Source organism: Bombus terrestris, chromosome 5 (genome assembly GCF_910591885.1).
Source record: "Bombus terrestris chromosome 5, iyBomTerr1.2, whole genome shotgun sequence".
In the NCBI taxonomy this organism is placed as follows: Eukaryota; Metazoa; Arthropoda; class Insecta; order Hymenoptera; family Apidae; genus Bombus; species Bombus terrestris.
The window spans coordinates 472,748-488,942 of NC_063273.1; the positions used below are offsets into that span (position 1 = coordinate 472,748).

Below are 16,195 nucleotides of genomic sequence, written 5' to 3' on the forward strand. Positions count from 1 at the left end.
TTATATATTACAGTTTACAAAATATTCTTAAAACAGGGTGTTCTGTAAGGTATGTGAGATGAGTAAAAGATTCTGAAATTAGAATCTTATTTTAGACATTTTTACATTGATATTATCTTTGTTCGCATAGTAATACATATCATTTAGATATATTAGTTCCTTTTATTTCTTTCACGATAATTAAATTTAACTTATGCATACTAAATATTAAGAAAAAGAAGTTACTTTTATAAATAAATGCAAAATTTTTGTACTAACATTAATATATTATTAAAAATTGCTGAATATTAATTTAATAAAACTGTATTTTGTCTATTAATAATAAAGTTTAATATTTTATTAATTTTTGCATTTCCTTTTTTAATATAAGCTCAATTAATAAGATATATGTGTATAATATAATCAATGTGAATTTGTCTAAATATGAAACTGTGTAAATCTTTCATTTGTAAAATTATATCTCCTTACATGTTTTATTTAAAATATAATATATTCCTTGTCATAAACATCTCAAGCCCTTTGATCTTGTTACTAAAAAATTGATATTATCTTTAAAACTAATTTATTATTTTATTACAAATTAAGATTTATATTAGTTTTCTATTCTTATTATAATACGGTGCAAACAACCAAGGCTTTATAAATTTGAAATTCTTTATATGTGAAGTATTATATTATACTTCGAGATGGAACATTATTATTTATGTATATACATATATATCATAATACAACAGTTTATGGCAAGAGAGATTATTATCTAGACAATCGAACTTATTTTTCGTTCAGAAATACTTCCTATGACGTGTAACAGGTATTTTTGTAGATTACAGTAGGATTCTTATACAAATTAGTTTTAGAAAAATAAATTTTCGTCTGACGGTTATCGTTTCAGAATGTACTTTACATTGTAAATATGTGTATTAACAACGAATTCAATGTATTCAGATTTAAAATGTAGAACGCAATAAAACCGTGAATCGGATACTAAATCAAATATTTTTCAGTAACTGATTATGAATATTATATATAGATTCAAATAATTGAATACCTGAAATAAAATTTTGAAATAAACAAATTCGCTATCAATGCAAATTTAAATTCATAACTGAAAATATGCATAAATTAGCATCATTTATATATAAGTTTAGAATAAAGTATGTTTTAATATATAATAATATATGCAGATATGTAACTATGTCATAAAACTTCAATAGACTTATAAAAAATATAAGTAACAGGATAAGTGTTTGATTCTCAGTTTTGTTGCATTACTATAAACAAGCTACTACGCTTAACTTAAATAGAATACTCAAATTTGCAGCTTTAAAGATAGATTAAGGTAGAAAAGAATAGAGCGTAATGGACAAATAGACCAAGGATGAAGATAGATGATTATTTTATTTTGTTTCTAAAACATAAAGAAACAATATAATGTAACGTAGAAAGCCATCCAATTATTGCAATTTATGTGCAATGAAAAAGAAAAAAAAAAGAAAATATATATATATATATATATATACACGCGCGCGCGCGCGCGCGCGTACACACACACACATACTATATCATTCTTATAGAAGATTAATATTTCTTTAGATATTTGATGTTTACAAAAAAAATGTTTCATATATTACATAAATAGTTAATCAATCATATTTGAAATATTAATGTAATGTCTAAATCATAACATACTTTAGTATAATAAATATAGAATTTTCATGTAAATTATTTTTGTCTTCTAGTAAGTTTTTAGACATTTTTTAGCACATATTTTATTTCTTTAAAAGCGTTTCTCATCATTATTACTAGCACTTATTTCATACACATTGCAAACATTTTATATTTAAAAATTATGTGAATATATTTATATATGAAACAATTTGCAATTTTCATAATTTAATAACATAAAAAATAGAAAGTATTATTCCCCAAATTTGAGATATATTTTGGAAGATGGAAACATATGGCATCTTTTCATTAATTTGACCATAATTTTTCATTTTGTTTTAAAGAAAATCTTTTAAATTAATTTCAAATTGTTTCGTTATAAAACACATCCCATTAATTCATACTACTGATAAATATACAAAATGTGTATAATTACAACCTATTAAACTTTTTATATAAAAGCACAATATAATTATTTGCTTTTCATTAAAATCCTATTATATTTCAAGAATGAATTATTCTAAGTTTACTAAATGTATATCCAGTATGATGTTATATATACATTACAAATTTAATAAAAACAAGTTTCGCAAGTATAATATGAACATTTTCTTATTATTTATTAAAACCAATAATTAATTATTGAAACCTATTCATTTATTTTTCATATTATTTCATTTGTGATTAGTACTTATGTATTTACTACAATACTTGATCTGTACTGAAAGAGAATAATAAACTAAACTAAATTAAACTAGTTGATCTGTAGTCTCATGTGGGAAATAATAGTAATCTAATATCATATAAATATATGATAAACATATTACTTTCTATCTAACGAGTCAGTCAGTTAAGTTAGGAAAGATAAACACATGACATGAGCAATGAACGCAATTAAGTCTACAGGCAAATCATAGAATAGGAACGTAGACATAATTGGTCACGTGATACTCCAGCTATTCGCCGGTAAGTAGTCGATAGTCACTAATGAATTTGATACATTTGATACAGCTTGCTAATATATTTGCTAAATTTGATACAGTTGAATAAGTTACCGTCATTATTATATTTTTCAAGATTATGTGACAAAATATCATATACGGTATCTATATTATAATTCATCTATGATTTTATCTGATTGTGTTACCAAAGAGGAAATTTCCTTTCTGATATTATATAGTCAATGAGCGTTTAAGACATTCTCAGTTGGTGTAGCAGTTTATATTCTAAAAAATATATTCTACTTTTCCATCTATGAGAATATATTTTTCATTTATGTCATCTATCAAATGAATAGTAATAATTAATCACACAGTAATCTTTTTACTTAGATATCTACCAGAATAATCAAAATTAATCATCGTTAGAGTACCAATACCTGTTAAATATTAATATTTATCATGTCAGGTAAATTCAAATTTGAATGACAGTTGATTTCATTAAATAGCAACGCATATTGTCACTTGTTTTATCTTTGCTGACAAAAGCAAAGTAGTTCTATTGTTTGTACCTATCGTTTATTTTTAAAATCTCATCAAAACGGGGGCTGAACAGTCAATTATGTCCGTCTCCCAGATGGAAAGTATCCTTTTATTAAAATTTTTCAGTTTTTACATATTTTTTCAAATTGTCGGTTTCAAGTGTTCTTTATTAATTTTATTCAGATGAATGTTTTTTTTTACTGAATTATGTTTGCAACTAATCTCTATTTCTATAAAATTCTTATTAATTCTTCAATTGTATTTAAATTATCAAAAATTGTTTCATACTGATTTTGTATCTAAGACATTCTAAAAGAATTTTCAAATATTTTAGGTTTTCTTTTTATGTTATTAATGAATGATTTCATTTTAATATAACACGTTATAATATACATTGTGATATAATATACGTTTTAAAAGCAAATTACAGTAATCTGTACATAATTTTAACGGATGTTACAGGATTTTGTTTAAAATGAAATTATATTTTTAAGGTTATGTGGTAATTTTTCTCATATATGTTATGTTTTGTACTGTTTACATTTAAGGAAATTTTATTAACAATGTATTTGAATGAAGACAAAAGTATTTTTCTAAATTAATATTAAGGAAATTTATTCAATCTCAAATTTGCTGTGAAGGAATTAGAGAGAAATTCCAAGAAATGCGAAAAAGAAGAAAAGGTGGAAAAGGCAAAAATAAAAAAAGCCATTCAAAAAGGTAATATGGAGGGTGCACGAATTCATGCAGAAAATGCAATTCGCCAACGTAATCAGGCACTTAATTATTTACGGATGAGTGCAAGAGTTGATGCAGTAGCTAGCAGAGTACAAACTGCTTTGACTACACGCAAAGTTACTCAGTCAATGGCTGGAGTAGTTAAAGCTATGGATGCAGCAATGAAATCAATGAATTTAGAAAAAATTTCAGGTAAATATTTATATTTATATGTATATGTTGTTGTGTAATATGTGTATACTATTGTGAAATATACATATTATGTATATTTCAGAATTTAATTTTTTACCATGATTTTATATGATATCTGAAAAATAATGAATAAATCATAAATTTCTAATGAGACTGTGTATGAATGTTTGTAATATATTATAACTTTAATCTTAGGTCTTATGGATAAGTTTGAAAGTCAGTTTGAAGATTTGGATGTACAAAGTTCATACATGGAGAATGCTATGTCTCAAACTACAACAACAAATGTTCCACAGAATGATGTTGATTCTTTATTACAACAAGTTGCAGACGAAGCTGGGTAACTACATTCCTTAAAGTTATTTTATACAATATTATGTAATCCTATAATATAAATTTATTGTATAATTTTTTTCAGTTTGGAGTTGAATATGGAATTGCCATCTGGACAGTTAGGTAGTATAGGTACCTCTACTATCAGTCAAGAACAAGATGAACTTACACAACGGTTAGCAAGACTTCGTGAATAGTAATACAGATGTAAAATCTAGTTACATCACAGGTACATAATGAGAAAGATATATCTTTATCTGCTATAATTTGCATTAACTTATTAACCTTTTGACTGCCATAGAAGAGTTTAATGGAAATGATCACCGTATACTATTCTTGTCTATAATTGCTTGGTAATTACATACTAGATATTATAAGCGCCTACAATTGCACATATTTAAATTTCAATTTCTTTTTTGTTTTCTAGCCATATACAGAGACTGGTTTATTTTGCAACGGTCGGTGTACAAAGGGTTAAAAGAAAACGTATAAAAACATTTTTTTTATGTATACTCCATGATCTTAAACCTTTTTCTTAAATCTTATTCATTTATTTCGAGTAAAATTATATAGTAATAATATAAAAAGCTAAAATCTCCCACCATCATTAGGTTTCTCAGTTATTTGTATAAGACAAACATATATTGTTCAGTAACTGTACATATTTATTTAAAATTGCAGAATTTCATTAAACCAATTGAAAAATATTATAATAATTAAGTAATTGAGAAATAATTGAGAAATATTATAGCTTAAAATGATTTCAAAATTATAGCAGTATATAAATATATTTATAGTCAATGGGATTATACAGAGTGTTCTATTTGAAGTTACGCATGCAATTATTTCCCAAACTATAGTTCGTTTTAAAAAATATTTCAAATGGAACTTACCCTGTCCTGGGAAGAAGGGCGGTATCTTATGGTGATCACAAACCTTCTCTAAGTGGACATGCTTCAGAGATTTCAAGGTGATCTTTATTTTTCTTTTTTATACAGAACTATATGTTTTTATTTAGGTAGACATGTAACCCTTTCCGGGATGAATTTATCGAACTATAATATATTGGTGTTTGAAACATACTGTTGTTGACTGTCCAGAAATTGTTTCTTATGTATTCAAAAGGATGACTTTTGTAGTCAGTACAATTATTTACTTTATTCCTATATGATAGCTGCACCTTCTCGAAAGTGACAGAACTAATTCTTCCAAATTCCTCACATTCTTGCAAAATTAGAGGCATATCGACAATCTTATTGCGAAATTATTGCGAATTTATTATTGCGTATAATGAACCATCGTAAATTAAATCGTTACCGGAGGAAAGCATACGTAATACTATTTGCAATAATATTGATTCCTTTGAAGCAACTGTCATACAAACTGAGGATATCTGCCTAGTAGCAAATTATAGTTATTAATAAAGAAAAACAAATACGAATAACGATAAATCGCATCATTTGTGTAATTTCGATTCATGTTTACATCTGAATCGACGCAATACTTCAGTAAGTCAAATCCTGAGAACGTTCAAAGAAAGTAAGTTTTTGAAAGGCAATGAATGACCTTCGAGTACCAACATATTATGAGTCGATGAATTCGTCACGAAATCAACTACACGCTTCCTTAAATAAAAAAAATACAGTTCCGTATAAAAAAACAAAGATCTCCTTAAAATCTCGGAAACACGCCACACCTAGAGAAGATTTGTGATCATCATAAGATATCCCTTATGAAATAAGGTAAGTTTTATTTGAAATATTTTTTGAAACGAGCTATAGTATGGAAATTAATTGCAAACTCCACCTGGAACACCTTATATATCTTTCTTATCTCTGTAACAAGTACCTATAAATAATGGACACGTTAAAATGTTCAACACAAATTGCTTGAATAAAAAGAGTTTACTTGCTATATATTGATGGATAAAATAAGCTTTTAATATAATCAAAACTCATTTGTTATATTATAAGATTAGATTTCTGTAGAATAAAAAGAAAGCACTATTAATTGTTATTAATAATTATTAATAATTATTGATAATAACTATTAATATAATTAATTTTGCACAATATTGTAAACATAGCAGGTACTACTTTCTATGATATGAGAAGGAATATACTTTTATATAAAGACAATTTATCAAAGGAAAGCTTTATTACTGCAATGGTATTTATGTTGTAAACATACTGTATGACAGAACAATTCAAGTAGATTGATTGTACTTTAAAAACAATTTGTAGCAATAAATGCTTGTATTATATGTGCATCATATATTAAATAATATGATGCACAGTTTATTATATATTTGTTTGATAAAAATAAATTTGTATAATAAATATTTTAATAAGTAGTATATTTTTATATGGTTAATTATGAAGAGTTAATCATGATGCTGCAGCAGTGCTGTTACCACTTTCTGAGGTATAATAAGGGTATTTCTGTATCCAAATTGTATCAAAAGGTTCAGCCTGTTTCAGAATTATCTTTTTCTTTGCATGGAGTTCTAAATATTTGAAATATATATCAATCATCATTGAGAATCTTCTGTACGGTCAAATTTAAGTGAAGACATAACAATAGAAAGTAAGAGATAATAAAATTATATTAATTAATTTAAATTTACCTAAACAGTGTGCAAAGGTGGATGCAGCATCAAATTTATTACAACTCTCTGGTGAAATTACATCATGAAATTTTATGAATGTCCTTTCACTCCAATGAGTTTCCATTAATGCTAACAACTCTTTTTTGATTAAATGTGTCTTTGAACTACAACAAGAAAAATATTTTTATGAAATGTTCAATTAACTGTTGGTAATATGTATTAGATTCATATATTTGTAACAGTATGAAGCAAAAATAACTGACACGGAGGAAGAACTGGATTTTGCATTTCTCCCATCAGATGATTTTTCTGTTATTGTCCTTTCTCTAAAAAATTTAGAAACGTATATTGTATATAATATATAGCAAAATTAAACGTTTACACTAACTAAATAATAATCAACTCTACCCAATTTTTTCTTCAAAACCTGTAATTTCAGGCAGTTCAATTAGAGGTTCTTCAAACTCCTTTGTTTCTTTTCTTTGCTCATCAGGAGGCTCTTCTTCTTCCCCTGCTACGAGATTTTCTGTTTGGAGGATTTTTTCTAATGTTTTAGATTGATAAGTAATTTCAGGTGCAGTAAACATAAGCTTTCTTGATGATAATTCATCAGTTTGATTCGGTAGTCTACTTAAAGCGCCCACACGAATAGTTTCTCCAGCTATAAAATTAAAATTGTATTTATTTATTGCTTTCTTTTTTTATTATTCACTTTGTTTATTTTTTATTTTGACGTTCGTTTATCTCTTCACTATTTTATCGAAATAAACGTTATTTACCTGTTGTCTGTTCAATTTCAAAATCAAGAACATCTTGAAAATCATTTTGAACCGTTTGTGCCAATGGTTTCGTAAGACAACTACTGAACAATTTATTTAATGTTTCTCCCCACAATTTATTGGAAATTTTCGTTGATGGTTGTCTTAGATATTCAATTCCTCGTAGTAAAATAGACGTAGACCTTTCTCTCCAAAGAGGTCTCTAAGAAATGAATAAAAATAAACATGTTTATAAACAATTGAATTGTATATTCAGTCAATGATTAAATTACACCAATTAAACAACTCACTGTATGAACTGAAACATTCCTGATATATTTTCGCATGACGCTACCAGACAGTTGAGTTCGTTCATCGAAACATTTTCTTGTCTTTTTTGATTTTACTACTTCGATTAATTCTATATTTTCAAGAACTGATAAACCTTGCTGTAATTGAAACGGTAATTCAGGTGCAGATGGAGGTTCGTCTATCAGTGGTGGTAGTGGTTCTATTGGAAGCGGAGGTGGTAAATTTTCTACAGGACTTATCTATAAATAGAAATTCTCCTATAAAATTTATATTACGTAGTTCGGAAAGGCAATAAAAAAGTTATACAATTTAGTTATACAAAAAGTGGTATGAAAAAATTACACAACGTACCTTGCTTCTTTTCGCAGGAATTTCTGTTGGAGATATTAAAGTTCTTTTCCTAGAAGTCGCAGGCTTTTTAACATCCGAGCCTAAAAAATCATATTTGTAAAAAGGACTAACTTATCTATAAATAAAAATACAATAATTAATGCACCTCTAGGAACGACAAAGGATTTGTGTTGATCATTTTCAGCGGATGCTACTCGTGTTTTTCTTTCAGTTTCAATTGTCTCAATCTCAAATCTGTTAACATCAATAAAAGGAACTTGCACCGATTTCTCATGAATTTCTGTCGATTGATCCCAAGGAAATCTTCGTATTTCGTTTCTAAATAATGGATAGCAATAATTTTATAAATATCAAGAATATGTACTTATTGTTCTATTCCATTGTATTCTAATAATTTTAATAATTTTAAACGAATCATATTTAAAATTATTAGAATTTAAAGTATTAGGATCAGAAAGTATAAAATTACTTTAAAAATACTTAAAACTAACAAGGATAGCTCTGGTCCGGCTAAGTATTGTTCCATATCGTGTTCGGATAGTATCCCGAAATTCATTTCATCTTGCATCTACATTTGAACAATGTAATGTTATAAATTTAAATAACGCGATATAAATCATATATAACATAACAGCACAAAATAGAATTTTATTATCATAAATAATCTGCGTTGGACTTGTCCTTTTTTTCTTTTTTAATAACTATTTTTTTACCAAACGTCCTATAACGGAAGTATATGGTTCTTCTGTAATTAAATGCGAATTTGATGGAATTTCTAAATTCCGGAACACATCTTCCATAGGAGGAACATCCGGTAATTCTAACGCCATTACCGCGTTAAATTCTTCATGCCTACGAAAAGATATTTGAAATATTTTCGCGTTTATTAATATTAACGCTTTTCTTATTAACAATTTGCCGAGTTATTAATATTAAAACTAATAAAAAGTACTTTATCAGTAATCAAATCTGAAATTCTAGAATTTCTGAAGAAATTAAGTGCTTCATAAAATTTAAATCTTTACCTTTTTTTGAATAATGTGCACTTCATTGCGAAAATATGATCTACAATAAAAAAAAAAAAAGACAAAAAGTAATCTTTTTATGTTTTTAAAGATAAAAGATGCTTGTTATATTACTGCGAAAAAGATTATAAAATATTAATTTCAAGATTTATGACCTTGAAAGTATTTCGTTTGGTAAAGAAGTATTTTCGCAGCACCGTACATTAATTGTGAAGAAAGATAGAGACTAAATCTGCCATAATTTCTCCCATTCCTCATTTCAATCGTTGATAAAATTTCTTCGCTAAAATTGTAATCGTAATCGTATATATAACGTAATTAACTTAATAAATAAGTACAGAAATAATAAAATATCATTGTAACAATAAGACAAAAGAATATCCACAAGAAACTCAAATAAATTAAACAAAATAATTAGTTGAAAGCGATCGTAAGAATAAAAAAGTACTTTACCAAGTAAGGACTATGTTAATCTTCTTAATTAATATTGGTCTGCAAGTTTCCTTAAACATCTTTTCACTAAAGGTTGCGGCTAACCAGCATTTGGCTAATTTGCCTTTCCTTCTGAGAGAAAGAAGTTCAGTTGAATAAAACATTGGAGAACTGACGAATTAGGATAGAAATTCGGAGGTGGCAATGCGAATCGTCACGGCAACGATTTTTGTTTCTAGAATTTAACGGAAATGTGTATTCTTAAACAATCGATCGATCGATTTTTTGAAGCGCCCTCCATCTAGGAAGTCGAATATCGCGCGTTCAGTTATTATGTATACAGGATGATCCAGTTTTTTCCGACCAAACTTTGTCAGGATATTCTATCGGTGAGATATGAATAAGAAAACGCTGTTATATAGGACATTTGAGACTGTACTAAAAAATTATAATAAATGTACGAAATTAACTATTATTCTATTGTCATGATTGAATGGCATAGAACATCGTGACAATGTTTAGCGAAGAAAAGCTGACACACCTTGTACATATCGCGACATATGCATTTATATTTAGAGAATATGTTACATTCGTACGGAACCTCGCGATGAAATAATGTAAGAATATGTAAGAATGAAAGTAACCTTGTAACCTTATAGGGAAAACAATTAATTACATATATTTTAAACTTTATAAACGACAAAATATTTTATTACATTGGAAATAGTATATTTATTGTAATGTAAAATAATACTTATTCATTTATTTAAGAGATTTAATTACTAAGAGATATAACTATTAATAAACAGCTCATCATTGATTTTATGGGATTTATAGCATTAATTGTATATTTAATGTAGGTTGAAATATTTGAAAATAGCGCTTTATTTTACTTTTACGCAAGTATAATAGCGATGGTATGACTCACGAGAATGCGTAATATGTAGATAGATATTCTTTACTTTAAAAGTACTTTATTACCAAATTTGATTTATGTATTACAATATAAGTTTATTCGTTTCGTTACAAATACTTTTACCATTTTATATAAGTTTATTATAAATATTAAAAAAGTCATAATTGAAAATTTTGCAACATATATAACTCATTTCAATCATATATTTAATATGTCTGAGCTGTCACTTTCTATCAGTTCTTGAATAACCTCTATTATACTCCTACGTAGGAGCATGAAAGATTATATCAGTTTTCTTCATTTGTGACAAGAACGATCAAGTAGAGATGTTTTCGAGTGGGCCGAATTATACGAAATTAAAAACGCATCTGCGGCTAGCAATTAATCGATTAAAGTTGCTTGAGAAAAAGAAAACCGAACTTGCTCAGAAAGCACGGAAAGAAATAGCTGACTACATCGCTGCAGGTAAAGTTGAAAGAGCAAAAATACGGGTTGAACACATTATTAGAGAAGATTACATGGTTGAAGCAATGGAACTCCTCGAAATGTATTGTGATCTTTTGCTTGCACGTTTCGGACTTATTCAACAAATGAAGTATGTATGTCATTCAAATGATTAAACATTACTTTTCCGATTCTATTTTATTGTTTCAATTTTTAATATTACCTTTATTATATTAAATATCATGAAATTAATAATAAAATAGTTGTCATTCTATTAGCAAAATGTTATAAAAGTCATTAATAACATAATTATTTTTAAATATCATTATATTTATTGTTATAGGAATTTAGATGAAGGTTTAGCAGAAGCTATTTCTACCATAATTTGGGCTGCTCCTAGAATACAAACTGATGTTCAGGAAATGAAAATAATAGCTGATATCTTAATGTCAAAATATGGGAAACAATATACAGAAGCATGTAGGGAAGAAGCAGTACAAACTATATCTGAGAAGTTGAAACATAAAATGAGCGTGCAATCACCATCTAAGCTTCTTGTAGAGAAGTATCTTATAGAGATTGCAAAAAATTATGATGTTGAATACGAACCAGATCCACAGGTAAAAAACTATGAAATGAAACCATTACTGATAATGACAATAATTTTAATTTTACTGTGAGAATGAATATCTTAATTGCAATATCATAGATAATGCAAGAGGGTCAAGATGCTTTATTGATAGATGTTGGAAATAACACAGAAAGAAATAATTTAGACACAGCTTCTGGAGGCTTACCACTGCCAGTTGGATTTATTGGGTTTCCTCAAGCTCCTCTATTACCAAATCCTGCATCCAATCTAATTGTGAGTAATCTCTTTTACTATGTAGTTATTTTGTATTTACACTTTTTATTCAAATCACACCTTTCAGAATTCTGAGAAAGGGCCTATAGGATTTGTAACTCCACCAGGATCATTAGAAAGTAAAGATCAAAATGTTCCTTATAATCCAAATAATGTTTTGTACAACATTCCCTTAGATAACTCAAATGGAGACAAACTTGTGAGTGATATAATTTAAATTCTGTAAATTAAATTATTGGATGATTAATGAATTCTTATCTATTAAGGAAAATGATCTGCCTCCAGCATATGCATCATTTCCACCTGATTTAAATAAACAGGTAATTTTAAAACAAAAATAATTAAACTCACTAAATATGTAAATGAAGATTAATAATATTATGAATAGTTAGATATATAAGTATATATTTATTTGTTTTTTGGCTTTATAGCCTGAAAAAAGGATTTGGCTTATATATATCTGATCCCTACTCATTTCCGTATAACTTTTAAAGCACCAACACATCTACTCGTCTGCATCCGTCCATATTCCCATCCCAAACACACATATCCCCTTTTAAATTTAATATTAAAAATCACACACACACACACACACACACACACACACACACACACACACACACACACACACACACACACACACACACACACACACACACACACACACACACACACAAAATGTTTTAAAGTGCTTATCATTAAACTACATAAAATACATTTTCTTTTCCACTTTTCCAACCAATAACGATTTCCCTTTCCAACATTTCTGCCTCTTACTATCCTTATGATTAGCTGTATTAGGTTTATTAATATTTTATTTTTACTTCCAATTTTTCAATTATAGAGCTGTTATCTATTATTATATTTGTTAAAATGATTATTTGTTATTATTATTTATTATTATTACTTGAAAACTTAGACATATACGTTTATATATTGTGTATTTTGTATTAATTATTATACATTTTGTGTAATACGTTTATTTATGATTTTTTATTACAGTCCGACCAGAAACCAAAACCTCAACCGCGATCGAAAATGCCGATGAATGATTTTCAGCTTCCAGATTTGCCTGCCGTGCCGTCGGAGAATGATTTACCCTCAAATAATCCATCTACTAGCGAAGACATTGATTTTGACGACTTAATGAAGCGCTTTGAAGATTTAAAAAAAAGAAAGTAATTTCTTATTTAAGATATATTACAAATATGTATGTTGTATTAAGACAAAAATATAGTGGAGTAGGTATAACTAAAAATAATTCCTATAGTTTAGTTATACAATATTGTAAAATTTAAGTAACTTTGAATACTGCAAAACATAATAGTATTGGCAAAATATTATTTGCAATACATTTGAAGTAGAAAACGGGAAGTTACAAATAGATTTGATTTCGAACGTTACATCAATATCATAAACAGTTTAACACTTTAATCTTCTCAAATAACTGAGATCACCAATTTTAGGTTCTTATATAATATACATTCAACATTTATGAAAGAAAATCATATAAAGAAATGTGTAATATTAAAAACATTCTACAGTGAATTTATTTCGAATATAATTTTCTTTTATCTTTAGAGGAATAGATCACGTTAACGTGATATTATGCAATGCTATGATATTTCATAGATATGAATTACAATATTGCTACAATAAAAATCAATTCTCCAATTTGATAAAAAAATATTATCATTAATAAAGTACAGTACTGGAACAAACAAAATTTGAAATAGCATTTGTATATATTGTAAAAAGGTGCATGTGTGTGTGTGTATATATATAAATATATATATATATATATATAATTACAGTTTATATATTACCAATTATAAGTAAACTTCTTAATTGCTTCAGTTTGAAACGTAAGTATAATAATATAATCTAATATTATTTTCTAAAGATAATATTTTTTCATAATATTATTTCGCAGTATTGTAATTCAAAAAATTATAAGATACTCTTTGTAAAGAAAAGTATATAAAATAATAGTTCAAAAGAATTAGTATTTATAGATATTGTGGTAGAATATTTAGAAATTTTTTTTTTAATACTCCTGCTGTTTTATATGCAAATAAATACACACAAATACAATATTATTGCCACATACGGTATCGTTTTCTTTAAGTAGCTACAATAAAATTACATTTTTTAATTTTCCCAATCTTCACATTTCTGGAACAAGATTAACGTATTTATTTTAAAAAATTATTTTTTACGAAACTGGCGTGGTATTTAATAAAAAGTACAAAAAAGGTTAAAACCTACCTGCTGTCCTTTTTCAGCCAGACACGTCAATAAATTTTGTGAGTATTCACATTTTTCTCGTTTATTCGCTTCAAGGTAACGAAAACATTCGATAATTGATTCTTCAACGAAGTCTTTCAATTCTGGATCTTGAATACTTTGAATCATCAATGGAATTACTAAATCTTTTTCTGGAAATCCTTTTTGATCTACCTATTAATCAGCAAGTAGTAACAATTATTTAAATAACATAATTATTGTTTATTTTTATTCTTAAATCAAATACGATAGTACTTACAGCATTTAATTCATTGAAAAAACATTGTACTATACACTGTAATAAATTAGAATATACATAGAATTATCAGATTAACATAAAATATTGTAGACAATTATAAGGTATTCAACTTAAATTCGTGATGCTTACATCTTGTTGCCGGTCAGTATTATTATTAAAACGTGTGTCCTCGTCATTCATCTCTCCATTATTAAAATCACTTTTCCTACTGCGCGAATCTCTAGAATTCCATGAATCTCGATCGTTGATTTTACGAATATGTTTTATATTTTGAAAATCTTTAACATTTCCCTTAATCGAGTGGTCGGAAGAGTAAGTATTCGTATTACTATTCCTGTCAGAATTTCTGTATCCATGAATAACTTGACTAAGATATATGTGTAGTTGCAATAGAAATATATATATATATAGAATATACAGGATGTTTAAAAAAATTGACAATATTTATAAAGTGTGACACAGAGATGCACGCAAAAAATATATATATATATATATATATATATATATATATATATATATATATATATATATATATATATATATTTTTTTTTTTTTAATTGACTAAACAAATTTTTGAGTAAATCCCATTTCTTCATTTATTTTTTTTATAGAAATATGCATTTCTACGGTCCAATAATTAATAATTTTCGCTTATTAAAATGCTCAAAATAATTACACCAGTTTTACCTATATCTTTGATTGTTCGTGGATTGATTATATGAAGGTCCACTGTCATTTTTGTCAAAGAAATTGTTGTCATATACCTCTTCCTCGGAACGAGAATCACTTCCTGAACTTTTGTCTTCCGTAGATGTAGAATCTTCCCCATTACCTGTATTCGAACTGGCATAACGGTTCCTACAAGTTTTCAGCACTTTTTGAAATTGTACGTCTATTTGTTGATTTCCGGAACGACATCTTAAAGACTGAAAATAAATTTGTAACTGTAATTAGATTACGGATATTTATACAAGTATATATTTTGCTTCGAATGAGTGAAATAGTAATCGAATGAGTAAAACATTGAAAGAAATACATATTTTCTATAGATTGGTTTTATTTATACATTAGTTGGAATAATTTATTATATTTATCTTATATGTACATATTTTTCATAACAGCATTCATGGCGTATGTATATCATACATACCTGCTATTTACTTCCTTGTTATCAATATTATAATATTTATAATAATTTAATGATATTAAATATTATTTCTTAAATCGTTTAATTTAAGAAATTTTATACGCTAGGCTTGTATAACAAGTACAACATAATAAAATATATAAATTCGTAATTTTTTAAAACTTACTACTCCCTCACGGAGAAAAAATAGAAGGATACAGCACAAAGTAAACGAAATAAAATTTTTCATGATAGACACTGTCAACGCTCCGCCGTTTTAACTAAACAATTATTGAAACCATGTTCTCTTTCGGTCAAATATATAAACGAAATGAACAGGAAAAAGGTGATGATAATAATTGCGTGTCATTCTATCTTTGAAAAGAATTTGAGTTCAGTGGACG

General features: G+C 26.9%; 4 protein-coding genes across 10 annotated transcripts; 2 read left to right on the top strand and 2 right to left on the bottom strand.

Annotated features, from left to right (window-relative positions):
• The first annotated feature begins 2,666 nt into the window (after window positions 1–2,666).
• On the top strand, window positions 2,667–7,415 carry LOC100643320 (charged multivesicular body protein 1b). Of its 5 annotated transcripts, XR_001098762.3 has the most exons (6): window positions 2,667–3,247; window positions 3,756–4,076; window positions 4,272–4,416; window positions 4,495–4,638; window positions 4,711–4,762; window positions 4,837–7,415. XR_001098762.3 is itself a non-coding variant. In XM_012309081.3 (5 exons), the coding sequence occupies exons 1-4, from the start codon at window positions 3,226–3,228 to the stop codon at window positions 4,604–4,606; spliced, it is 600 nt and encodes a 199-aa protein (XP_012164471.1). In that variant the 5' UTR covers window positions 2,667–3,225; the 3' UTR covers window positions 4,607–4,638; window positions 4,711–7,415. The 5 variants fall into 5 exon arrangements, 3 of the variants coding, with proteins under 3 accessions (XP_012164471.1, XP_012164472.1, XP_003395340.1); XM_012309081.3 differs by having other exon boundaries at window positions 4,711–7,415; XM_012309082.3 differs by lacking the exon at window positions 4,711–4,762.
• Window positions 6,797–10,135, bottom strand: LOC100644365. The gene is made up of 12 exons (XM_048405980.1): window positions 9,917–10,135; window positions 9,619–9,746; window positions 9,152–9,336; window positions 8,930–9,006; window positions 8,584–8,756; window positions 8,439–8,518; window positions 8,087–8,326; window positions 7,797–7,998; window positions 7,426–7,678; window positions 7,281–7,343; window positions 7,036–7,181; window positions 6,797–6,915 (listed from the first exon to the last, which is right to left on the bottom strand). Exons 1-12 carry the CDS (start codon window positions 10,057–10,059, stop codon window positions 6,797–6,799), a joined length of 1,809 nt encoding a protein of 602 aa, XP_048261937.1. The 5' UTR covers window positions 10,060–10,135.
• A 683-nt stretch (window positions 10,136–10,818) lies between these two features.
• Window positions 10,819–13,381, top strand: LOC100644127 (IST1 homolog). Of its 2 annotated transcripts, none has more exons than XM_048405971.1 (6): window positions 10,819–11,406; window positions 11,599–11,875; window positions 11,965–12,120; window positions 12,188–12,319; window positions 12,387–12,440; window positions 13,123–13,381. In XM_048405971.1, the coding sequence occupies exons 1-6, from the start codon at window positions 11,138–11,140 to the stop codon at window positions 13,300–13,302; spliced, it is 1,068 nt and encodes a 355-aa protein (XP_048261928.1). In that variant the 5' UTR covers window positions 10,819–11,137; the 3' UTR covers window positions 13,303–13,381. The 2 variants fall into 2 exon arrangements, with proteins under 2 accessions (XP_048261928.1, XP_048261929.1); XM_048405972.1 differs by having other exon boundaries at window positions 13,180–13,381.
• Window positions 13,382–14,136: 755 nt separating this feature from the next.
• On the bottom strand, window positions 14,137–16,193 carry LOC100650710 (general odorant-binding protein 71). 2 transcript variants are annotated; one of them, XM_048405976.1, is made up of 6 exons: window positions 15,979–16,193; window positions 15,353–15,591; window positions 14,795–14,999; window positions 14,666–14,701; window positions 14,389–14,580; window positions 14,137–14,295 (listed from the first exon to the last, which is right to left on the bottom strand). In XM_048405976.1, the coding sequence occupies exons 1-6, from the start codon at window positions 16,039–16,041 to the stop codon at window positions 14,272–14,274; spliced, it is 759 nt and encodes a 252-aa protein (XP_048261933.1). In that variant the 5' UTR covers window positions 16,042–16,193; the 3' UTR covers window positions 14,137–14,271. The 2 variants fall into 2 exon arrangements, with proteins under 2 accessions (XP_048261933.1, XP_048261932.1); XM_048405975.1 differs by having other exon boundaries at window positions 14,795–15,011.
• Window positions 16,194–16,195: the final 2 nt, after the last annotated feature.